Here is a 26897-nt window from a genome sequence, read left to right as displayed (position 1 = left end):
ATTCTAAACATTTTTCAGGTTCCATAAATTGTTTAAAAAAGTTAAGTTTAAATTTATTGTAATTTTATTGCAATTGTTTTTTCCACACCATTAGAATGTATTTTTAAGTGTCCATGTACTGTATAGCCAAATATACAGAGAATGTTAACATAAGGAAAAAGGTCAGTCATTGTTGAAGAATCTAACCAAGAATATGAGAATCCTTGTAGCAAACTTATGTGTGTGTTGCTTGTAAGCAACCATACATTTGCATTGTGTTAGATTTTCATTTGTTTATATTCATTTAATCTTCATTTATTTATTCATTTTATTTATTCATTAGTCATTTATAAAATTAATTATCATTGTATCGTTTTATTGATCAGTAGTTATTGATTTGGTTATAATTGATTATTATTTGTCATTTTATAATGGTTTTTATTTTTTATTATTAGTATTTTCCTATAATTATGGCTTTAATATTATTATTTTTTTTGTTTGTTTCCTATCATTTAAAACGTATGACTGTGAGGATTTCAGTGACACTTGTATTTTTAAGAATAAGAGATAAGAAATTGTCTCCATTTCAAGGCCTGTATTGTCTCTGGATAATGTTGTGAAGCAGTAATTTTCTATTGCTGTTGCTTGTGGTATAACAACACTTGCTGGATTTATCCTGGTCAGACGAATTCTGAGATTGAATCATGCTAAACTAAGATTATTCAATAAACTCTGCTCTGTCTTTATCATCATTACTTTATCTCCTGCTTCTGTTCCTCTCTGGCTTTCTCAGTCAACTCCTATATTAATAGGAGATTGTTAAGTTGGTTAACAGGTTTGGCTACTGGGCGGCTCTGCTGGCTTGTTGTCTGGAAACCCAGATAAACAGACATTCTCTGACAGCGTCCGGGTCTAGATGTTATTTATCTGGCATGGAGAGTGATCTAACATTGTCAACAATCAAGTTATAAAAATAAAATTAAAAGTTTTGGAATTTATTTCGTTTTATTTAGCAATTTTTATCGTACAAGAGTGATAATTGTCACAATACCCCGCGATCTAATTGCAGATTGCTGGTATACATGCGGTTCGCTGGAGAACTACACAAACCACACTAAAGAACTACATATCATGCACTATTCACACATGCCTGTTGTGAATTCCACTGATTACACGCACAGCCAGAGGATCGTTATGAACTGATTACATGGACTATATACACAGCACATGCACACCTCTGGGCTGAGTCTTGTTTTACTGTTTATGACATTACGAAGAGTTTTCCTTCTCTTGCCGTGTGTGAACCTTGCTTTGTTTTATTATTTTTTCCTGTCTGCCTTTTGACCATTTGCCTGTTTACTAAACACGACTCTGGATTTCTTGTATGAATCTGTTTGCACCTGTTTGTTGACTGCTGCTTGTTGACTCTTTGTTGACTGTTGCAATTCTTCTAAGAAACCTGAATTTGGATCCGCACTCCTTTGTCAGCGTCCCTTACGTCACTAATATTGATTTTAATTACTAACAATTATTAATTATAATATAATGAAACAATCAAACAATTGCTCAACTAAAATATGTTTTATTATTTTAAATATGGGTTAAATTATGACAAGAATGAAAAAAAACAAAAAAAACTTAAACCTTAAAGTGTCGCAACTATATATCCAGTCATGCACCGCTCACACACATCTGTTCCAGGTTCCATTGATAAAACACACAGCTGGGAGATTGTTATGAACTGATTTAATGGACTATATACATAGCACACACGCACACCTCTGGGCTGAGTCTTGTTTTACTGTTTGTGACATTTTGAAGCTTTTTTCCTTGACTTGCCATGTTTGACCCTTGCTTTGTTTTATTGTTTATTCCTGTCTACTGCCTGCCTGTTGACCATTCGGCTGTTTACTGACCACGACTTTGGATTTCCTGTATACATTTGTTTGCCCCTGTGTTGACCGTTGCTTGGCTGACCTTTTGATCTAATAAACCTGCATTTGGATCTGCACTCCATTGTCAGCGTCCCTTACATGACACTAATAGGGATTTAAAATAATTATAATTTTAAATTACTTTTGTTTGATTAAAAAACTACTTCATTTATTAACTAAATTTTTAATTAAATTAAATTATGACAAGAATGTGCAATTAATACTCCTGGATAAATAAAAAAAAATAAAAAATAAAACATTAAAGGGTGTGATAATTATGATTTGCTGTAAAAATGTGTATGCACTATGCCTTGTTTAGGAGACATCTTCTCATACCACATCAGTTGAAATGATAAAATAAATTTTTACTAACCATTTGTTCACCCTCAAGTGGTTCCAAACTTCCTATTTGGAAATTTGTTTTCCTTTGATGGACAAAAAAAAAAAAAAAGATTTATAAATAAATAAAATCTAGTCAATATGAAAGTAAATGGCATCAAATTTCTGACATACTTAATTATATATCATTTTCTGTTCAACAGAAGAAAAGAAACTCAAGTGGAAGGTGATTAAATGATGACAGAATGTGTTTTTGGGGTCTGAACTATGCTTTTAAATATGACCTGAACACTTCTTGGCTAAGATTTATCCTCCTGCATTAAGAAAAACAACTCACTTTTAAAAAGTAACTATTTCCCCTCTCTGCTTCTCCTTAACTTTATCTCTTTTGAGAATAAGCCATCTTCCCTCTCTCCGTAGCTCTAGTAGTTTTGTTCGGAGGCCACATACTGCGCTGGGACATCTGTATCCCTGCTGTCATCGAATGAGACCAAGTCTGTCTCATTAATCTCTCTCTCTCTCTATTCACAACACTTACCGTCTGCTTTTTTAACCCTCCACAAACACACGCACACACTTAGCGTGGCATCCATCGCTCCAATATGCCGCTGCGCACATCCAATACATAATCATCACCTCGGCTCCGCAAGACATGACTCAAAATGTGATTTGTGGTGGTGGTATCAGAACACTAGCTCATGAATATGCAGGAGATGCAGAACAAACCTGGTGTGAGAGTTTGCCGGGACAGTGGGAAGAGAGAACCACACTGAATTTTAATGAAGGACCTTTTTTTATTTTTTATTATTATTTTTTTTTTTTAGAAAGAGGATGCAGAGTTTTGTATAAGTTGCTAATTACACTTCTGTCATTTCTAATAATTATGAAAAAGTGCAACAAATGTTTTGAGATTTAATATTGCATTTCTTATAATTACCGATTTGTTCACTTTTTTCCTTTCCTAAAAAAAAAAAACATAAAAAATTATTAGTTTTAGATGGATGGATTGAGGCAACACGATGGCTCAGTGGTCAGCACTGTCGCCTCACAGCAAGATGGTCAGTGGTTTAAGTTCCAGCTGGGTCAGTTGCCATTTCTGTGTAGAGTTTGCATGTTTCCCTGTGTTGGTGTGGGTTTCCTCCACGTGCTCCGTTTTACCCCATATCCAAAGACATGCGGAATAGGTGAATTGATTAAACTAAGTTGACCGTAATGTACAAGTGTGTATGGATGTTTCCCAGTACTGAGTTGTGGCCGGAAGGCCATCAGCTGCGTAAAACATATGCTGGGTAAGTTGGTGGTTTATTCCGCTGTAGCGACCCCTAATGAATAAAGTCGACGGATGGATGGATGGATGGATGGATGTAGGGATGGATATGATTAGAGATGGATGAATGGATGGATGGATAGATGGATGGATAGGGATGGATATGGATGGATATGGATAGAGATGGATGGATAGGGATGGATATTGATAGAGATTGATACTGTAGATGGATGGATGGATGGATGTGGATGGATAGGGATGAATATGGATAGGGATGATGGATGGACAGGGATAGACGTGTATAGAGATGGATATGGATAGTGATGGATATGGATAGAAAGAGATGGATAGGAATGGATGAATAGGGATGGATGTATAGGGATGGATGAATGGGGATGGATGGATAGGGATGGATGGATAGGGATGGATGAATGGGGATGGATGGATAGGGATGTCTGGATTAAAAAAAAAAAACCTACCTAAATTTGTAAAAAAAAATAAAACATTAAAAAATTTTTAAAAAAGTTCAACTTAATTTCTTCAAATTGATTGTGTGGAGCCCAGCATTTTCCACAGTGCAATAGTTCTGCAGATGCTTCATGATGGTCCATCACTATTTGTAAAGGGTATATGCTGATCATAAAGTGTCTACATTTAGTAAATGAAGGCCACTGAAGTCTGACAGTGATGAAAGAGTGGGGTTAGAAAACCAGAGGCCATTTTCTTTCTCTTTTGTTTCTGCAGCACGAACGGAGGGAATGAAAAGAGGCTGATCATGGCTTTAGAATTCCCCAGTGAATGAGGGCATTTTCACATTGGCATGGAATGGCTCCACACATCCATAGATCCACATGCTTAGACAGCACACACACAGGGAGGAAAGGATGAGGAGAAAAGCAATATGGATGGAGGAGTGAGATTCCGTTCCACTTTGACCAAACCAGTGGGACTGAAGATCAAATCTGCACGATTACAAACACACACAAAGCATACACAGACACACTTTTTTTTTTTCTTTCTTCAAAGGCCCCAGTAGGGTCAAAGGCTAAATGAAACAATTCAACATGTCGTCTTTCCAGAGAGAGCACAACCCCTATTTCATCCCTCTTTTGTTTCGTCCCAAAGGAAAAAAGAAGGGGAAAAAGCATTTGCACGTCTTCTTTCTGTACTGAGATGTGCTCAAAGGGACCGAGGACACAGGTGCTTCATACAACATCTGAGTTTACCAATCCACTGGCCATTAAAACTTGAAACCATTAAAGCAGTGTCATACTGTAAGTGACACAAGTGTTATTCAATCACAGAGTAAAACGTTGAAATGGCAAAAGTAAAAACAATTATGCCTTTTGTCATCATCTTAAATAGGGTTGGGTTGATAGACGATGCCATCGTCGATCGCCGATGGCTGATAGACATCACAATGCTGAGCCGGCATCTCGATCCTCCACCCCCCAACTGTAGATGATCCAATGTGCTTTACAATAAAATTAAATATTTAAGAAAATGTAAGAAAGTATATATATATATATATATATATATATATATATATATATATATATATATATATATATATATATATGTGTGTGTTTCCTCTGATATATAGATTTTAAGCAGGTGTGGCGGCAGGCCTTTTTTTACACAGACCTATACCAACTACCTGTCGCGTTATTTCAAATGACAAATGTCGTGAGCTCAGTATCAGAGGTCAAGATCGCATTTATGTAATAGCCTACGAGCATGCGGATCTCTTTGCTTGCGCGTGGATTTCCTCTGCTCGTGCACAACACTTCTTGCATGCCCCCTCAAATATAAGCCGCTTCAAGAGCGCGCAGATCTTCTTGTGTGCTCTCAAATAAATGCTGCTGAAGTGCGATTTAGTGTGTTTATGTAACGAGTATGTCTCCAACATTTATTAGATTTGCTAGGAATATTTATGAATGTCTCCAATACCTACAGAGCGGTATTAATGTGTGCTGCAGCAATAGGTCGTGTTTGCTGGGCTCAGGCATCACATACTTGTGTCTGTTTGCATACTGTTATAATTCACTTACCCTTTAATACATTTTAGAGCGATTATTACCCGCTATTCAAAAAATATAATGTTTTGAATGAGAAGCTGTAATGTAGCCGTGGTGGGATAAATTTTGGCTAGGCGCCCGGCCATGGAACAATGAATGTAGCGGAAACCATGTGTATATATCCATTCATTTTCTTGTCGGCTTAGACCCTTTATTAATCCAGGGTCGCCACAGCAGAATGAACCGCCAACTTATCCAGCAAGTTTTTACGCAGCAGATGCCCTTCCAGCCGCAACCCATCTCAGGGAAACATCCACTCACAAATTGACACACACACTCATACACTATGGACAATTTAGCCTATCCAATTCACCTCCAGCATGTCTTTGGACTGTGGGGGAAACCGGAGCACCCGGAGGAAACCCACGCGAAGGCAGGGAGAACATGCAAACTCCACACAGAAACACCAACTGAGCCAACGTTCGAACCAGCGACCTAGTGACCTTCTTGCTGTGAGGCGACATCACTACCTACTGCGCCACTGCCTCGCCTCATGTGTATATATGTAATACTAAAAAACAGATAAGAAATAACATGTTTGCATCACTAAAAGGCAAGGGAGTAAAAATAAGTCTTTAAGTTAGATTTAAACGCATTGAAGAATACAGAAATCCTGATGTTCAAAGGGAGAATGTTCCACAGCCTTGGGGCCGCAACACAAAAATCACCTTTTGATTTGCAGCGAGATCGAGGGATAGACAAGAGAAACTGATCATGAGACCTTAATGGTCTACAAGCTGTATATGGCCATATAAGTTCACGGACATAGACTGGGGCAGAATTGTGCAATGCTTTATATGTGAAAAGGATTTCTGGATCGCGTCTCACTATAGTTGTTAAACATGATATTTAATCAATCTTGTCTCTATCTAATGAATATTCTGTCTTTTGAATCTATCAGGTAATGTGTCACAGCGTCAGTACACTGCTTCAATGTTTCACTTTCACGCTTGTACTTTTAGCGAATACCGCAGATACTGTTAGTTGGTGCATCTTTCTTACCAACCATGTTTGTTGATGCCATTATAACAACATAGATCTCTCTGCCTATTCATGCCAGAGAGCAGCGGAAAAAGTGATTGACACGTGGTAATTTGTGTGTAACTTATCGTTATTTATTTATAATTTGGTTATGAGTAAAACTAAAGCCATGCATGTCAGGTAGTTGAAATGGTAGGCTACAAATATTTAATTTGTTACATAAATAATTCATTCACCATTGTCCATTGTCCATCCCAATGTTTCACACCAGACATCGTATGATGACAAATTGTTCGACATAGCCTAACCCTAGTCTCAAAGCATAATGCAAAAATATGGAATACTGTAAAAACTTTGTTCTCACGACAAGTGATAAAAAGACAAAAGTATGTATGTCCAACAGATAACAGAAAGAGGGATTATTAAACATTAAACTTAAATTACATAAATCCTAAAATTATATAAAGAATTAATATAATGGTTAATATTGTAAACACTAACTTTTACAGAAAACACAAATTTTACCATATGTGAAAATCTGTTTGTTTGTCTTTTTACTGCTACAATCATAAAAAAATAAATAAAATAAATAATATATATATATATATATATATATATATATATATATATATATATATATATATATATATATATATATATATATATATATATATATTACATTATATTATATACAACAGTCCTGTCTGGTTCTTAAATGTTTGGCTGATAGCCATGCGTTATTCTACAAATAACAGCATTTGTACAGCTTCTTCACCCTTCACCCTTGTGTATTACTCCACCCACATACAGTGACAAGCAGTGAACACTCTACAATTTGGCAAATATTACTGCTGTTGGACAACATAATGTACGTTTAAGGCTTTTTTAGTCAATAATGTTTAGATTGCTACTATGCAGTTTATTTCTAAGAATAGTGCCTACTTTAAATGTTTTTCATTTCAGAGATTCAGTGCATCAGCCACCATCAGCCTGTCTGAGCAGACTAAAGAAAGTGACAATTGACACTACCACAAGATGGCGACAGAGACCACATAATAAGCCCTTAGAGGGAGAAAAACATAGGCTGGTTCTCAATTCCAAGAACACAGAAAACAGACTTGTGTTGTTGTGGAGACCGGTCTTGCCAGGTGTCCTCGGAGGAAAGAACACGAGAGACTGAGAGAGAACGCGTCCTTTGAGAAATGAGATGCTGCGTTCTTCCTGATGGTCACGTGACCTTCACGGGTTTTTAATGGTAAACAATTTAAACATTACAGCATTCATACAATGATTTATTGTTTTACTCCTTTTTTACAATATATACTATGCATAAAGACTTTACAAATATACGTTGCAAAATATAAATAAAACAAATTTTAATACGAATTTCAGCAAACAAACACCCTTAATGTGTTTATTCCTTTATTAAGATGTCCATTGTGATGTTTATATTGACCGTTTCATTTAGGGAAACTCCTGAGACAAATAATTTATATCTCTGAACTTTAATAATAAATCTAAATAAAACGCTGCGCTTCCCACCTCCAGTCGCAATAACTTCTGGGACTTCTAGAGCGAGATCGGTGCTCAAGTCTGCATCATTGCGTCCTCGATATCATGAACACATCTGGGAAGTTTCACGCGTCCTCCGAACTTGCGGTCATGCGTATTGGAACTAAACTTTAGCAGCTGATGATGAGGTTACACGAAAACACGAGGACGCAAGACCACTGAATAACATATATTGAGAAACAGCCTTAGTATTTCAAACTACTGCTGAACAAAATATTATAAATCAAGTAAGTAACATTTAAAGTTGATCCCTCTCTTTTCTATACTGCTGTATTTATACCACAGAAACTGGTAGTGTTTGCTTTGCTTTGGCTTTTTCAGGGTTCATTTTTAATTCAAGAAAACATGGATAGAACATGCAAACTCCACACGAAAATGCCAACTGACCCAGCCAGGACTCAAACCAGCAACCTTCTTGCTGTGAGGCGATAGTGCTAACCACTGAGCCACTGTGCCGCAATAACGAATCCAACTGACTTTATTATTCAAACTACACAACATAATAATTGCAGCAATTGTTTAGTTTCTTGCCTTAAAAATTGCCCTCTAAATGTTAATGCATAACCATGAGAAATAATTATAATACTTAGTATAGGGCAGCATTTGGAACATCTATTAAACAAAATAATAATTGACAGATCAATTTAGATAGTTGTTGGTGGGAGCCCTAGTACAGACATTAACAAGTCTTTTCTGCTTGGAAATGTAAATGAGTGGTTTCATCCATCTTGTAGGGAGTATATGGGTATCTAGTTGTGGTCTTCGAAAACTTTCATTGTGCAAGAACTTGTTTGTGTAATGACTAGCATGTAGCGGCAGAAGTACTTTTCAGATTAATGGCGTGCGTGTGGTAATTGATAAGCCAACCCCAGCTGCTCCTGTTAAATAAAAAATTTAAATAAATAAACAGCAGGGTGTCTAGAATCAATGGATGTCTTACTTTAGATCAGTCCATTAACAGATGTGGTAGTGAAATGTTTAATCTATCTTAGTTGATTCCGCTTTCTTATCTAACTGCGTGTGCTGGTTTTACTTTCTTGGTAGAACTTTGTGAAGCTTTTTTCCCTGTTATATAAACAGACAATCACTTTATTCTGCTACAATCAGGACTCAAGATAAAATGAATTCCTTGGGAGCCAATGGTTCTGAAAATTAAACGTTAAGAAGACAAATGGCTTTTTTGCCAACAAATTAAATAATCAAAATAGTCCAGATTTCAGATAACTCAATTTAGATGCTTATACTGACTACCTCCCTGTGTTTTAGTCAGGATAATGCTCAACATTTTACGTGCCAATAAATGACTTTATAGGAAAGCAAACTATAAAATAATAAAAAAATAAATAAATAAATAAAACAAATTTATTATTATTAATATTACTATTGTAAAAATATTAAAATACAATTAAAATTATTAAACAAATAAAGATAAATAGATACAAATATATATAAATAAAACAAATGAAATATACATATAAAAAAAATAAATAAAACAAAAAAAATATATATAAATAAAAATAATTTAATTCACTAAAAATAAATAAAATAGGCAAAAAATAAATAAATAAACAAATATAAATTTTTACTATTTTTCCTTTTTTTGTATCATCATTAACAGCTTTTCATTCAGACCTAATCAACTAAGAAGATAACATACAGTCTAAATGAACATAAACTAACATTCAACACAATTTCTGTGTGATTTGTAGAAAATTCAGCTTTAGTACATTATTGATTACTGTAAATCACAGCCTAAAACCCTGTTAACCCTCACCCTCCATCTTCCTACGTTTTTCACAACCTTTAAGAGTTCCCTTTCTTACTCTCTAATCCAAACTCTCTACTAACCCTCCTTCCATTCTTTCTTCGCCTTCCAAAGTCTGATTACAAAGCTTGAAGAAAAACTGAACATGGTGCTATTTCATATCAAGATCAATCTCATTATGCTCCAGCCCTTTGGCAGGCCCAGACATTGTGGATGATATAATACTCCTCCTGTGTGCCCTGATCTTGGCTTTCATGGGTAAAGGAGCTTATCTGGAATCTGCAAACCTTGGTTCAATTTGCTCTTCACAATGCAAGCATAAACTCTGACATGATCCAGTAAAAGCAAAGTTCTGATCCTTCAGAGAGTCGGCTCTGTTATGACAGCTTGGCAGTTATACGTTTTAACTCAATGAGTGAGTTTATCAGGGGTGGGTGGTCTAACCAAAATCTTATATCAGTTTAGGAGTAAGTGTATACAGTAGAAACAGTACACATCACACTATTACTGCTTTAGATCCAATCCCAAATGCTCTATATACTTAAAGTGCCTGTGTATCTGAATCCAACTATATTATATTATATTATATTATATTATATTATATTATATTATATTATATTATATTATATTATATTATATTATATTTTGTTATATTTTATTATATATGTTCTCTTAAGACTTTAAATTTGTATAGAATATATAGTCTGTGGCTTGAAGTTGGCTGTGGATGTAATTGGCTTCTCTGGATGGTTTTAATATTTAGGTTCTTATCTTTAATTACAGGGAGTGTCAGATAAAAGCACATCACTGTGCTCTGTTGGGCAAGCAAAAGAAGGAAATCTTTCCGCTCCAATTACCTTGATGAATTCCCGTATCTGTCAAGCAATGAAGCCATCAAAGTGACTTTAAATTGACAAAGTGAACTTAAACTAAATTGTGTCTGCGCTCTTCACGTTGCTTTTCAGGCATGGCGAAAAACACTATCAGTGTTGGTACAGTGTCTGAACACACTTTCAAAAACAGATCATTCACAGTAACTCATCTACATCAAAACTAGTTCTTACAAATTTTTCAGAAAATAAATTATTCAAGGTAAATCATTTTGGGGTTTAAACCTGCAATGTTAAGGTAATCAGTCCAGCTCAAATGTGTACGAGAATGTCAAGTGTACTGAGATGAAAATGTTAGCAGTAGTATGTGAATGCACAAAACTCTAAAAAAAAAATAAGTTCAGCCCTACCTGCTTTTCATGTCGCTTTTCATGAATATGGAGGCAAAAAAAGGACAAAAAAAAATAAATCAACCAGTATCTAAATGCAGACTGAATTATAATCCTTAAAAAAGGATCAGTTCTTGTCAGGTTTGAATCTGTAATCCTATAGTAACCAGCTAAAACTTTACTGGCGCTTTCACAATGCTTTTCAGGCATAGCCAGACAAAAAGTGGTCTCAAAAACACTTAACTAGGCAAAAAATTACTATGATTAATTCATGAGGTTTTAACCTGTAACTTTTTGGTAACTTTTGTTTAGTTTAGGCCAAATGCAGTATATCAAGTCACTAAAACGTGTCAGAATAAAGATTTTCAAAAACACTGAGGTCTGTATAGTCATGTAGCCGGTGAAAATGGGTTTTGGTTTGTCCGTGCTATTGTTTAATTTGTGTGCTGTCAGATTGTGCGCCATGATCTCTGTTTTTGCAAGACGCATGTGTAACCCGGATAACCCAGGTTACTAGTTGTTAGTACACAGCAATAGAAAAAATAGAAATACCCTTATAAATATGAGAAAAAACACTGGCAGAATACTCGATTAAATAATATACATTAAAATTATTTATTTATATAAATAATTTATAAAAGAGTATTATACAGCATTCAAGGGAGTAGTGCTTTAGAATGACATCATCGTGCCTTACACTTTAGCAGCAGATCAGCTTTCCAAACAATAACAAATCTCACTTGTCTGTTAGTTTGTGTTTACTGTTGCTATGGTGATTCAGTGTTTGCAAGGGAGTGAGAGAAGATTGAGAGAAAAAGCGTCATTTGTATATGAGAGTGAAATCTGCACACGAGTGCCACCTGGAGTTTTCCTGGGTTTTCGCTTTGATTTTGAGTGATTTCCTTGGCTGGGTTTTTTGTGTGTGTCGAAGCATCTGTGATGAGTCCCTAATTCACGTTGGACTCGAGGAGAAACTTACGGCGAGCCACCCACGGAACCGACTCTCCTGTTAGACTGTGTGTTTGTGCCACCGGACTGGTAGGAGAGTTCTTTTGATTGTTTGGAGAAACGAGACTCGGACTCATCGCGACCTTCCGCTTTTCCTTCTTACTTTTCCTAAAATCCTCAACGGAAAACCTTTACTGGAACTGAGCTAAGAGAATCAACAGTTCTCTTTCACGAAATCCTTGGTATTGAACTGTGAACGGCAACCGGTGGAACGAATCATCTGAAAGCGAAACAAATCCTTTGGACAGCAAAACGAATCTTTTGAGTAGCGAACGATTCATTTGAACAGAGTTTTGATTCTTTGAACAGTGAGGTGATTCATTTTAACAGAGTAGCGATCTTTTGAACAGGGAGGTGATTCATTTGAACCGTGTATTGATTCTTTAAACAGAGAGGTGATTTATTTGAGCACATTAATGATTTATTGAGTTAAAAGTGTGAATATTGAATTATAGCCTGCATTTGAGTAGAGTTGGTATATTTATTATTGATTTATTTCTTTATTTTCTTTTATTTATTACATTTGAGAATACAGAGTATTTTTTATCACAAATTTATTGCCTTCTTTACTTTGTTTTATACAAAGGGTAACACAGTGTTGTAGCTTTCTAAGATTTTTATTTTCATTTTGTACAAGTGTTTGAAATTTCTCAACTGTCTTGATCACAACTTTGTTTTAACTGTATATTGACTTCACGTTCATCTGTGTAAAGAAAAAAAGAGAAAATTATTTACTTTTTATTATTATAATTTATAATCGAACCTATATATATACATAAATACTTATGCTTATTGGACAGAAATTCACAAACTCATAACATATTTCTAATTATATAAACTATATTGAAGAAAAAACTGACTGTGTCTGATTATTCACTCACCTGCTGTGCTGCTTTCCTCTCTCCAGTAGCCGTTCTTTCTCTTCTGACCAATTGGCCCACATTGAAAAATACGCAATCGCGACAAATCAATCGTACTTGCTACAATCTTGGCGAGCCAGCCAGGAGCGAGAAAGCAGCAGCTTTTGAGGTGAATAATTATTGAAATACGCATATATAGTGAAAATATAACATTACAATGGATGTCATAGAACGAGAAGACGTTAAAATAGAAAATGCAGTGATTATTAGTGGTTTAACCCTAACTGAAACAGATGAAGTCGTAGAATCCTACCTTTTGAGATTTGGTTCTATACGGCAAAACTTTCTGATTGATGATCCGCAGTCTGTATTTCATCATAATGCAGTTGTTGAGTTTTCACACAACTCCGCCATTTGCAACATTGAGCCTCAATTGCCTTTGACTATCGTAAGCCCTACTGATATGAGCGTTATATTCCGCATACACAAATTGAGTACTGCTTACAGCACCGCCACATCTAGCGACACAGCAAAACAACTGAAGTCACTAGAGGATAAAAATGTAGAATCCCAACAAGATATCATTAAGCAAAATTCAATGAAAATGAATGGAGTGACACATTTGGATGATGCATCACACAGAGAAGATTGTGGACTTGAAAATTTAAAATCCAGCACAAAAGTCTTGACAAGTGTAACTAACACCCCTCAGCGAACTGGAAGTTTCAAGCCATCTGCTCTAAAAATTGATAATAACAACCCAGCCAAGGTGAACATGAGTACTACATCGCCCCATAGTTTAACAGAAGGCAATTCTGTATCTGTGAGAATTCCTATATCCTCTATGCACCCCCCAGACATTCAGAGAGTAATTATGGAACATGTTGTGAAGATGAGTGAAACAGTGCCCCAACACAGTGCTTCTTTCCGCTTAAAAGCCTTTTCTGGAAGGATGCCTCGTCCAGGTAATGAGCCTGACTTCGACACATGGCGGACAAGCGTTGACTATTTGTTGAATGAGTTATCCCTTTCTGAGTCACATAAAATGCAAAAAATTCTAGACAGCCTGTTACCGCCTGCTTCAGATGTCATTAAGCATGTGAGCCCCACTGCTCCAGCATCAGAGTGTCTGAGGTTACTAGAGTCTGTTTACGGTTCAGTGGAAGATGGAGATGAATTATTAGCAAAGTTCATAAACACTCTGCAGGATCCTGGTGAAAAATCATCTGCCTATCTTCATAGATTGTATGTGCTCTTGTGCACTACCATTAGGCGTGGAGGGATTGCGGAGAGTGAACGAGACCGTTATCTCCTGAAACAGTTCTGCCGTGGCTGTTGGGACAATGCCTTGATAGTTGAATTGCAGCTAGAGAGAATAAAAGCTGATCCACTCTCCTTTGCTGAGTTAGCAGTACTCTTAAGAACAGCTGAGGAGAAGAAAACTTCAAAAGAAGAGAGAATGAGAAAGCATCTTGGTTTGGGCAGACCCTCACCAACCCCACTCAAATTAAGAACAATAACTCACCAACAGTCTGCTCATTTTGATAACTCACTTGAAGTGGATGCTACTAATATTCCAGCATTCGAAAATCCAAAACAGAAAGTTTCTAAACAGAAAAGTAAAACCCAGTATCCTGAAACATCTGAAGCTGATGCTTTGAAAAAAGAGATTATGGCTCTCCAAAACCAAATCACTGCCATTAAAACAGCAGCTGACCAGGAAGTAAGGGAGAGAACTGAGGCAAGTGAGCTTCAGCAACTAAAAGGACAGATAGCAGAGCTTAAAGTCCAACTTGCCACTTCTGGAGCACAGAAAAAGCAGTTTCAGAAATCCCCTCAACAGAGTAATAATCCTAGTGATTTTGGTGTCAGTCGAGAGAGAAATGGAAGGCAAAAAACCACTGAATTAAGAACCAATCGACCCAGACCATGGTATTGCTTTCGCTGTGGAGATGATGGTCATCTTGCCATTTACTGTGAAAATGCACCAAACCGATTTAGAGTTGAAGAAAAGAGACAAAATTTAAGAGAGAAACAAGCTGAGTGGGATCTTAGAAATGGAGGAGCCACAGTGCCTTTAAACTAAAATCAGTCTCTATCGCAGGGCGGATGGGGACTAAGAGAAAACAAAGCCCAAATAATCAACAAGCACTTAATAAGCATGCAGATACCAGGAACTCCTTAAAGTTACCAGCCGGACTAGTGGGAATGAAGTGCACTGCTAGAGTCAAAATTGAAGAAAAGGAAGTGAATTGCTTGCTAGACACAGGGTCTCAAGTCACAACAGTCCCCATGTCTTTCTACAACCGCTACCTGTCACGGCATCCTATGCAGCCGTTGAATCATCTGTTAGAGGTTGAAGGGGCAAACGGCCAAGCTGTTCCTTACCTTGGATATGTTGAACTGACTCTAAAGTTTCCACAAGAGTTTTTAGGAACTGAGGCCGAAGTTCCAACATTGGCCCTAGTTGTCCCAGACCTAACACAAACACCCCAAATCCTTATTGGCACTAACACCCTAGATGTCTTATATGCTGGTCATGCTCAAACAGTCAAGCCCAGAGTTATGTCACGTTATCAAGGGTATCAAGCTGTGATAAGAGTTCTAGAAGCAAGACTGCAGCAGGCTGGTGTGAATGTCCTGGGCCAAGTGAAAGTAAAAGGAGACATGCCTGAAGTGATAGCAGCTGGAAGTACTGTAGTTCTTAATGGATGCGTCAAAGTTATTGGGCCACTCTCAGAGACTTGTGTTACAATTGAACCCTCAGTATCGTCATCTTTGCCTGGTGGATTACTTGTGGCAAGCAGTTTGCATTCTCTACCTGCAAAACGCAATGTCCAAATACCAATAGTGCTAAGAAATGAGACACAAATTGATTTAATTATCCCTCCAAAAGCAGTATTGGCCGAAGTACATGCTGTACAAAGTGTGATTGAGGGAAGAAAACCAGTAAATGCTTCTGTGAGCAAAGTTACAAATCCTGCACAAAATAGAATCATCCCTGACTTTGGTGACTCTCCGTTATCAAATGATTGGAAGGAAAAGATAACTGATCTTGTAAACTCCATGCAGGATGTATTTGCACTTCATGACTTGGATTATGGCCACACAAACAAAGTAAAACACCATATCCATCTCAGTGATAGCACCCCATTCAAGCAGCGTTCTCGGCCTATCCATCCCCAGGATGTCGATGCTGTAAGACGGCATCTTAAAGAACTCCTTGATGCAAACATCATCAGAGAATCTGAATCGTCTTTTGCTTCTCCAATTGTAGTAGTAAGAAAGAAAGACAATGATGTACGCCTCTGCATTGACTTCAGAAAGTTAAACTCGCAAACTGTAAAAGATGCATATGCCCTGCCTAATTTGGAGGAAGCCTTTTCTGTTCTATCTGGCTCCAAATGGTTTTCAGTTCTCGACTTAAAATCAGGCTTTTATCAAATTGAGATGGAAGAGGCTGATAAATCAAAGACTGCATTCGTCTGTCCTTTAGGATTCTATGAATTTAACAGAATGCCTCAAGGCGTCACTAATGCACCAAGTACATTTCAGAGGCTGATGGAGCGATGCATGGGTGATCTTAACAGAAAAGACGTCCTAGTTTTCATAGACGACCTTATTGTCTTTTCCAAGACATTAGAAGAGCACAAAGCCAAACTCTTGCAAGTCCTGACACGACTAAAAGAATACGGATTAAAGCTTTCTCCCAAGAAGTGCAAGTTTTTCCAAACATCAGTCCAGTACTTAGGCCACATAGTCTCTCAGAATGGTGTTGAAACAGATCCAACCAAAATTGAAGCTCTCAAAACCTGGCCAAGACCTAAAAACCTTAAAGAACTGAAATCTTTTCTTGGATTTGCAGGATACTACAGAAGGTTCGTTCAAGACTTCTCAAAAATCACAAGACCCCTTAATGACCTTACTATTGGATATCCCCCACTGCAGAAAAATCAGAAACGAAACCCCACAAAAAGTACACCTTACCTGGATCCTAAAGAACAGTTTGGAGAGCGATGGAACCAGGATTGTCAGTGGGCATTTAACACAATCATAGAGAAGTTGACCTCTGCTCCAGTCCTAGGATACGCAGATCCTAGACTCCCCTATGTGTTGACCACTGATGCCAGCACTGTTGGACTTGGAGCAGCTCTTTATCAAGAGCAGGAAGGTCGAATGAGGGTGATTGCCTTTGCAAGTAGGGGACTAACTAAAAGTGAAGCAAAGTACCCCGCTCACAAATTAGAGTTCCTTGCACTCAAGTGGGCAGTCACAGCCAAATTCAGTGACTATCTGTATGGAGGAGAGTTCACTGTGATTACAGACAGCAACCCACTCACCTACATATTAACATCTGCAAAACTCGATGCAACCAGTTACAGATGGCTGTCCAGCCTGTCAACATTCAATTTTAAGATCCAGTATCGTGCAGGCAAAAGAAATCTAGATGCAGATGGACTCTCAAGACGGCCCCATGATGAACAGATTGATGATTTCGCCTCTCAGAAAGAACGTGAAAGAATCAAACAATTCACTCTCCATCACTTAGCTGAGACAGAACAACAAGTTATCTTGCCCGATGCAGTAAAAGCCCTCTGTGAACGACACCAAGTATATCAGAGCTGTGGTGATTCTAACCTACCGTATTCTCAACTTACTGTGGTAGAATCACTGTCCCAAAGTGTTGATGCAGTACCCCAAGAATTCCAGCAGGAGGCAGGAGGCCTTCCAGTTCTTCCCCAAATGTCAGAGGAAGAATTAAAAGAATGTCAAAGAACTGATCCAGTGCTTGAAAAAGTAATTAGGCACCTTAATTCTGGAAAGAAACCTCATGGGAAAGTAGAGCCTGCAGAAGTAGCTTTGTGGCTAAGAGAGTGGGACCGCTTTGAGTTCAAGAATGGAATCTTATTTAGAAAGAGACAGGACCCAAGAGGCGTATTGTATCAGTTGGCCTTGCCCAAAAAGCTCAGAGGAAATGTATTAAAAAATCTGCACAATGACATGGGGCATCTCGGAATTGAAAGGACTTTGGACCTGGCTAGAGCCCGTTTTTACTGGCCAAAAATGGCAATAACTGTGGAAGAGAAAGTAAAGACCTGTGAGCGATGTGTAAAACGAAAGACCCCTCCTGAGCGGGCTGCACCCCTGGTGAATATCACAACCAGCAGACCCCTTGAACTAGTCTGCATAGACTACCTGTCACTAGAGCCTGATCGAAGCAACACTAAAGACATCCTTGTAATTACTGATCATTTCACCAAGTATGCTGTTGCAGTGCCTACTAGAAACCAGAAAGCTGAAACTGTGGCCAAATGCTTATGGGACAACTTTTTCATCCATTACGGGTTTCCTGAAAGAATTCTGAGTGATCAGGGGCCCGACTTTGAGTCAAGAATAATCAAAGAACTGTGTGGCATAGCAGGAATACAAAAAGTAAGAACTACGCCTTACCATCCCAGAGGCAACCCTGTAGAACGTTTCAACAGAACATTGCTCCAAATGTTAGGGACCCTGGAGGACAAACAAAAGACCTATTGGAAAGACTTTGTTAAACCATTAGTCCATGCTTACAATTGCACTCGTAATGACACAACAGGATTCTCACCTTACGAGCTGATGTTTGGGAGACAGCCTCGGCTGCCAGTAGACATAGCATTTGGTTTACCTGCTACTGGGTCATCCCCATCTCATTCCATTTATGTGAGAAATCTGAAAGATCGCTTAGAGGAAAGCTATAGAATAGCTACTGAGAATGCCTCAAAATTAGCAAGAAGGAACAAGAAACGATTTGATGAGCGAGTAGTCACCTCATTCCTTGAGGTTGGAGATCGTGTTCTAGTACGGAATGTCAAGCTAAGAGGAAAGCATAAATTGGCTGATAAGTGGGAGAAAGAGATCTATGTTGTGTTAAAGAAGGCGGGAGACTTACCTGTTTATACTGTTAGTCCAGAAGGCAGGGATGGCCCACTTCGCACACTGCATCGAGACTTGCTGCTGCCCTGTGGATTCTTACAAGAAAGCATGCCTGAGCCAGTAAAACCTAAACCACCCCGCAGACCTAGAACTCGAGCAAACACCAGTGCAAGAGAACCTGATACTATGACTGAGAGTTCTGACTCTGAGGATGATTCAATGGATCACTACTCACGTAGACACTTACCAAAAGTAGAGAGCAGAATCCTCTTCAATCCAAGACATGTTAAGCCTTCAAGAGACAGGCCGATTGCAGAACTTTCTAGTAAAACAAGAGTCGTGAAAAGTAAAATCAATGACTGTCCTGCAATAGAGATACCACAAGAGAACTTACCTTACTTACCTGAAGATGAAAACTGTCCCATGAGTGAACCTGAAAGAGAGAACACACCTGTAATGGATTCTGTTAGACCAGATATGTTAAGAAACGTACCTGTAGTAAATGATCAAGAACTATTGGAACAGAGAGATGAACTGGAAATATTGAGTGAAATAGATGATGAAGCTGATCAGAGAAATATTCACAGTGGCCAGGCAGTGATCGACCAGGTTGAAAGAAATACATTGAGACGTTCGCAAAGACACCGTGAGCCACCACAAAGGCTACAGTACTCTCAATTAGGGAATCCTCTTTCTCTGGTTATACAATCCTTACTACAAGGTCTCAGTACAGCAGTCACTGCATCTTTAGAGGAGTCTGATTGCCCCAGAGAAGCCTCTCTTTTAATGCAGAAAATGTTCCCATCTGCTGCCGTTACGCAGCCTAAAAGATGCAGAGGGACCTGCATAGATTCCAGGCGGGGAGAATGTAACCCGGATAACCCAGGTTACTAGTTGTTAGTACACAGCAATAGAAAAAATAGAAATACCCTTATAAATATGAGAAAAAACACTGGCAGAATACTCGATTAAATAATATACATTAAAATTATTTATTTATATAAATAATTTATAAAAGAGTATTATACAGCATTCAAGGGAGTAGTGCTTTAGAATGACATCATCGTGCCTTACACTTTAGCAGCAGATCAGCTTTCCAAACAATAACAAATCTCGCTTGTCTGTTAGTTTGTGTTTACTGTTGCTATGGTGATTCAGTGTTTGCAAGGGAGTGAGAGAAGATTGAGAGAAAAAGCGTCATTTGTATATGAGAGTGAAATCTGCACACGAGTGCCACCTGGAGTTTTCCTGGGTTTTCGCTTTGATTTTGAGTGATTTCCTTGGCTGGGTTTTTTGTGTGTGTCGAAGCATCTGTGATGAGTCCCTAATTCACGTTGGACTCGAGGAGAAACTTACGGCGAGCCACCCACGGAACCGACTCTCCTGTTAGACTGTGTGTTTGTGCCACCGGACTGGTAGGAGAGTTCTTTTGATTGTTTGGAGAAACGAGACTCGGACTCATCGCGACCTTCCGCTTTTCCTTCTTACTTTTCCTAAAATCCTCAACGGAAAACCTTTACTGGAACTGAGCTAAGAGAATCAACAGTTCTCTTTCACGAAATCCTTGGTATTGAACTGTGAACGGCAACCGGTGGAACGAATCATCTGAAAGCGAAACAAATCCTTTGGACAGCAAAACGAATCTTTTGAGTAGCGAACGATTCATTTGAACAGAGTTTTGATTCTTTGAACAGTGAGGTGATTCATTTTAACAGAGTAGCGATCTTTTGAACAGGGAGGTGATTCATTTGAACCGTGTATTGATTCTTTAAACAGAGAGGTGATTTATTTGAGCACATTAATGATTTATTGAGTTAAAAGTGTGAATATTGAATTATAGCCTGCATTTGAGTAGAGTTGGTATATTTATTATTGATTTATTTCTTTATTTTCTTTTATTTATTACATTTGAGAATACAGAGTATTTTTTATCACAAATTTATTGCCTTCTTTACTTTGTTTTATACAAAGGGTAACACAGTGTTGTAGCTTTCTAAGATTTTTATTTTCATTTTGTACAAGTGTTTGAAATTTCTCAACTGTCTTGATCACAACTTTGTTTTAACTGTATATTGACTTCACGTTCATCTGTGTAAAGAAAAAAAGAGAAAATTATTTACTTTTTATTATTATAATTTATAATCGAACCTATATATATACATAAATACTTATGCTTATTGGACAGAAATTCACAAACTCATAACATATTTCTAATTATATAAACTATATTGAAGAAAAAACTGACTGTGTCTGATTATTCACTCACCTGCTGTGCTGCTTTCCTCTCTCCAGTAGCCGTTCTTTCTCTTCTGACCAATTGGCCCACATTGAAAAATACGCAATCGCGACAAATCAATCGTACTTGCTACACATGTCTGTGCAATGGCCGGTGCTCCGTGTTGACAGTCAACCGGAACCAGCAATGACCCTTTTTGTGGCTTCCCATTGGCCAAAATGACTTTACATAGTTAGGAGTATATTGCCACCTTTTGTTTTGGTTGCTCCTGACAGTGCTTCATAGAGCATTATTGTGCTTTCACATAATTTTTTTTTGTTTTTGCAGAATGGTATCAAACAGGCCTAAAACCTGTTCCTTGAGACCAACCTTCCTGCAGAGTTCAGCTCTAACCCCGATCAAACACAACTAAACCAACTAAGTAGGATTTGAAGGAGCACTTGGTATTTAAAGACAGATGGGTTTGATTAAGGTTGCAGCTAAACTCTAGTTTTCACATTGCTTTTTAGTCATGGGAATATAAAAACAGCATCAGTGTAAATCCAAATAATCCTTGGTACCATTTCAGCATACTTTCTCAAACACATCTTTCAAACAAATTACATTTAGGGATGGACATTATTCATATTAATACTTATACAGATACATTTTTACGTGTTATGGGTAAAAAAAACATGTGATTTGTAAGTGCTCCAATAAATAAATATACTTGCTGGAAAATCAATAAATCAGCCCGATATATTATTTATCAGGGGTCACCTCAGTGGAATGAACCACCAACTTATCCAGCATATGTTTTACGCAGCGGATGCCCTTCCAGCTGCAACCAACCATTGGAAAACACTATACATACTCATTCACATGCACTCATACACTATGGCCAATTTAGTTAATTCAGTTCACCTTGGGGTATGATATATCAGATAGATACTCATTTACTTTCCCAATGCGAGGGACTGCTGTTTTAAAACTGCGTCGTAGCGTCTGTGTGGCTTATTACATCATTACCTGTAAAGTGAGAGTGTTTCTTCTGATTTCAGCGCAGGACAGTGCCATATAACAAATCTTATATCTCACTTGAATGGTCGTCATTGCGACAAGGCTGCTTTAAAAGAACATAAAGCATCTGCAGTAGCGGCTACTGCAAACACAGAGTATTGATGTGCACATATGAAAACTTATATAAACTCATATAAAAAGTTTTCTATAGACAACAAAAGGCTTAAACTTTGCAAATAAATACCTATCAGACTGTATGCATGGGCCACAAGGACTTTCATTTTGAATTAGCCCACTTCCAGGGAATTGTCATACTATTATAATCTAGTTTGTTCAAAATGAATGATCTTCACTGCCTGATTGACACACAGTATAAAGTGGCTCACAGCAGAACACAAGCACTGCATTAAATTCCATTGTTCTTTGCCATGTCTTTAAAATACAAACACTTAATTTACCACAGTATTTTCTGAGCTCACCTGCTGCTCCTCAAAGCCCTTTAATCATCTCATTTTATGCTTGAACAACTAAATGAATCCTCAGGTCTATTAAACTGACTATATTTTGATTAAACTACATTATCGATGCTTTAAAAACCATGCCATATGTAATTGAGGATGCACTTATTATTTTTTTCTGAGGTTGATAAATCTCAATGCATTTTATTTATACTTTTGAAAGTATGATACTTTATTAGATACAACTGTCCAACTACTTGTTAAAACAAAAGCATTCTAATCAGCCAATCACATGGCGGTAACTCAATGGATTAAGGCATGTAGACATGGTCAAGGCGATTTGCTGCAGTTCAAACTGAGCATCACAAAAAGGACAGTGATTTAATTGACTTTAAACGTAGCATTGTTGTTGGTGCCACATAGGCTGGTCTACGTATTTCATAAACTGCTGATCTACTGGGATTTTCACGCAAAACCATCTCTAGGGTTTATAGAAAATGGTCTAAAAAAGTTAAAATATCCAGCGGCTCTGTTGATGCCAGAGGTCAGAGGAGAATGGCCAGAATCTTGAACCACAACATGTAGAACCTTGAGGCTACAGCAGCAGAAGACCACACCGTTAAACAATAAAAGATTGGAAAAACATTGCCTGGTCGGATGAGTTTTAATATCTGCTGCAACATTCGGATGGTAGGGTCAGAACTTGGCATCAACAACAAGAAAGCATGGATCCATCCTGCCTTGTATCAACGGTTCAGGCTTGTGGTGGTGTAATGGTGTGGGGGATATTTTCTTGATACACTTTAAGCCCATTAGTACCAATTGAGCATTATGTCAATGCCTACATAAGTATTATTGCTGACCATGTCCATGCCTTTATGACCACAGTGTACCCATCTTCTGATGGCTACTTCCAGCAGGATAACGCGCCATGCCATATAGCACAAATCATCTCAGGCTGGTTTCTTGAACATGACAACCTCAATTCAATAGAACAACTTTGAGATGTGGTGGAACGACAGGTTTACATTATGGATGCGCAGTCGACAAATCTGCAGCAACTGCGTGATGCTAGTCTGGGCGGGACAGAGAGCTGTGTGATTGGCGCGAACCCAATGTAGCGATTGTTTACAAGTGTGGAGTCCCGTGAAGGAGCTCCGGATGGAAAGCTTTGTTTTGTGTTTACCTCATAGTTAAAGCTGTTGCACGTCCGCCGGTTCCTGCCTCAAAATGAGCAAGTTTGAGTCACTTGTACAACCAAGAAGTGTTCAGAAAACACAAAACAGAAGCGAAGAAACTCGACACAGAGGAACATTTACACCTCACTGCCAACTAGTGTTTCGGAAGTGTTAATGCAGACCAACAGAGACAGCGCGCAGAAGTATAAATGCACAGCTGCGCGCGTTGCCTGCGCCGTGAGTTACGCCGGTCACTTGACGCAGAAGTATAAACCAGGCTTGAGCCTATGTCTTCCTAATTCTTATATATTGGAGATTAAGTAAATGCATGTATTTGTATAGAATTAAATAATTTAATAGAAATATATTAAATATAAAAACCTTTGAGTGAAGTGTAAAATAAAGTGTATCTTCAAAATTACATATGGATGACTTTTTAGAGCATCGATAATGTACAGTAATTTAATCAAAATATAGTCAGTTAAATAGACTTAAACATTAATTTAATTGTTTATGTGTAATACAAGATGAAAGGCTTTTTTAATCAAATCAAATAAAAGCTTTGACAACCAATATAGTGATCGCAATATTGGTGTGATATGGTTATAATTGTAGCTACTCGCAAGAAAATGGTCGGCAATAACAGAAATAATAAAGTACAAATATGCTTAAAATATTTTTTCAACACTGATAACCGATGTTTACTAGTTTAGCCAGAGGAGCTAAAATATTAGTTTAGATTTGTTTTTTTATTCTCCTCAGTACAAAAACTGCAGATTATATAAACAATCATATATCATAATATAACATAATATCAAATATGAATTTATTTATTGTCAGCATCGGCCAGAAGACCTAATTATCATATATGATTGATTAAAATTATCTGTATTGATTAGAAATTTTCACATCGCGCATAAAAAATGATCTTGTAGAATTCCAACTTGCAACATTTTAATAAGAACTTCCATTTAAATACCTTCTCTAACAGCAAATGCAGATAATATTTCTGCTGGCATAACAATACAATAAAGTCACATGGCTACTTTTATTATGCTGTGTTTATAACAGAATCAAACCAAGCTTTAGTTTAATAACCAGAAAGTTGGCAGGGGGATGAGGAGCTCGCCATAGGGAGCGGGGTTAGGTTTGCTGATACAGCAAGGCTGTTAGATGGGAGTGAGATGTCAGACAGCAGCAAGTCTGACGATCCATCCACAACACCTGCAAGCGGATCCAAGGCTAATGTTTATATTCAGCATTTTGTGCATGCAACCCAGAACTTAATAACTTCTTTTCTGACTCGAGTATAGAAGAATGTTTAGGATGAGCATAATAATTGAATGTGATTACTTACATCTTTTCAGAGACTTTAGCTGCATCCACACAGCAGCATGAATTACAGGCTCAAACTCTTCTGTAGAGTTTATGAAACACAACTGATATCATTCGGGTATATATGAAAATGGCTACATATTCAAGATATGCAGCATGGTTTCCTCAAAATAACAAACAATTTTGAGAATAAATACAAAGGTGGAAGCTTACAGACATACACTACACACCACCATGTGAAGAGAAATACTAGCTAATCACTTCATGAATAATCACTTTAAGAAGTTAAGCAGCCATTTAGTAATATTCTGTAGTTTGTTTTATGTATTTTTATATCAGTAAAAGATTTAAAGATATAAGGCTCTATTTTAATGATCTAAGCGCAAAGTCTAAAGTGCATGGCGCAAAAGCATTAAGGGCATGTCCGAATCTACTTTTGCTTTTTTAAGGACGTACAGTTAAAGACATGGTGCATCATCATGGGCATGGCACATAGACTAACAGGGTTTATTTTCTTAATGAGTTATGGATGTGTTTTTAGCATAACGTGCATTAAACCAATCAGAGACTCATTTCCCATTCTGTTTAAGAGTCAATTGTGTCGCGTCATGGCACGTTTGCTACTTATAAGCATACTTTATAAGAAGAAAAACTTTGTGCTTAACTAGCAAGAAAACAGTTAAACAGACCATCTGTAAAAGGATAAAGAAAAAAAGTCCCCTCCATTCGGCCTCTTTACTTTCTCTTTAAGTTTACTCTTTACTTTACACCTTTTTGTTCATGGAGTACAAAAAATTGTGGAAACTCATTCCATTGAAGACATCCATTAGCCTACATATTTAATTTAGTTTCTTAAAAGCAAAGATTTGTTTCAAGACTATTTCTACATTCAGTACTGATTTACAGTAAATTAATAAATCAACAATAATAATGAAATGTGGTAAAAAACGTGGACAAACTTAAACTTGTCTATATTTAAACAAATGTAAATATGCTTATAATAAATAATACTACTAATACTAATAGCACTATACAAATGCAAATTGTCACAAATAAATTTACAAAAGCCACCCCGAGATGAAGGAGGCATGGAATGGTTTTTATATTCATGTAGAAAATAATAACATTTATAATATTTTAATCCTTTTTTTTCACATGTAAAGATATTTGTGTAGTACATCCTGTGTTTATAAAGCAATGTCAATGTGTTTGGATCTGCATAGGCACATAATTAACACGCTTCGCGCTGGACTTTAGACCAGCTTTTAGTTGGTCAATAGCGCAGTCTATTTCCGTTCTTTAAAATAGCTATGCAAAACAATGTGCCTGAACAAACCTCTTTAGACCTCTTTAGACTCATTAGACCAGCACACAAAGTGTCGCAAAAGGTTTTGCTATTTAAACAAAATGGTGCAAAAACATGGAAATTACAGCTGAGCTGGTTTGAAAATAGTAATAAATCACACCAAACACGTCTTTCTTGTAGGGGAAATTAGATTGAGAACTGACATCTACAGCAAATGTCTGGAATCAATAAAACTTTTATTTTTACACTTTCTTATATTTAATTTTGTTCTTAAAGAATAATTTTTTTTTTTTTTTTTTTTTTTTTTTACAAGAATGTATTATATTGATCAAATATAAGTTCTTAAAAAAAGAAAGAAAAAAATGCTTTTAACATTGACAATGGTGGTTTCTAAATTCCAGGAATGGTGAGAACGGACTTGCGTTCTTGAGAGGACCAGTCTTTTCAGGTTACCTTGGAAGAAGAAACTC

General features: G+C 37.2%; 2 protein-coding genes and 2 long non-coding RNA genes across 4 annotated transcripts in view; 2 read left to right on the top strand and 2 right to left on the bottom strand.

Annotated features, from left to right (window-relative positions):
- LOC147846759 (uncharacterized) overlaps positions 1–26897 on the bottom strand; it is a 1232122-nt gene that overhangs the window by 802136 nt on the left and 403089 nt on the right. The gene's annotated exons all lie outside the window — the stretch shown is intronic.
- tusc3 (tumor suppressor candidate 3) overlaps positions 1–26897 on the bottom strand; it is a 195535-nt gene that overhangs the window by 143651 nt on the left and 24987 nt on the right.
- On the top strand, positions 11909–15231 carry LOC147846765 (uncharacterized). Its single transcript, XM_087237023.1, has 2 exons — positions 11909–12432; positions 12473–15231. Exon 2 carries the CDS (start codon positions 13220–13222, stop codon positions 15086–15088), a length of 1869 nt encoding a protein of 622 aa, XP_087093149.1. The 5' UTR covers positions 11909–12432; positions 12473–13219; the 3' UTR covers positions 15089–15231.
- LOC147846764 (uncharacterized) lies at positions 20067–26599 on the top strand. The gene is made up of 3 exons (XR_015476470.1): positions 20067–20590; positions 20631–21288; positions 26510–26599. It is a non-coding gene; the product is annotated as an uncharacterized LOC147846764 (long non-coding RNA).

The sequence above is a fragment of the Danio rerio genome, chromosome 1, assembly GCF_052040795.2.
Source record: "Danio rerio strain M-AB ecotype USA chromosome 1, GRCz13ab, whole genome shotgun sequence".
Lineage (NCBI taxonomy): Eukaryota > Metazoa > Chordata > Actinopteri > Cypriniformes > Danionidae > Danio > Danio rerio.
Note: the sequence above shows the minus strand (reverse complement) of the source record. Positions and strands in the feature narration are given on the sequence as shown.

Excerpts from the sequence above, each read along its gene's own strand:
- LOC147846765 (XM_087237023.1), top strand. The coding sequence starts at position 13,220 with ATGGATGTCATAGAACGAGAAGACGTTAAAATAGAAAATGCAGTGATT.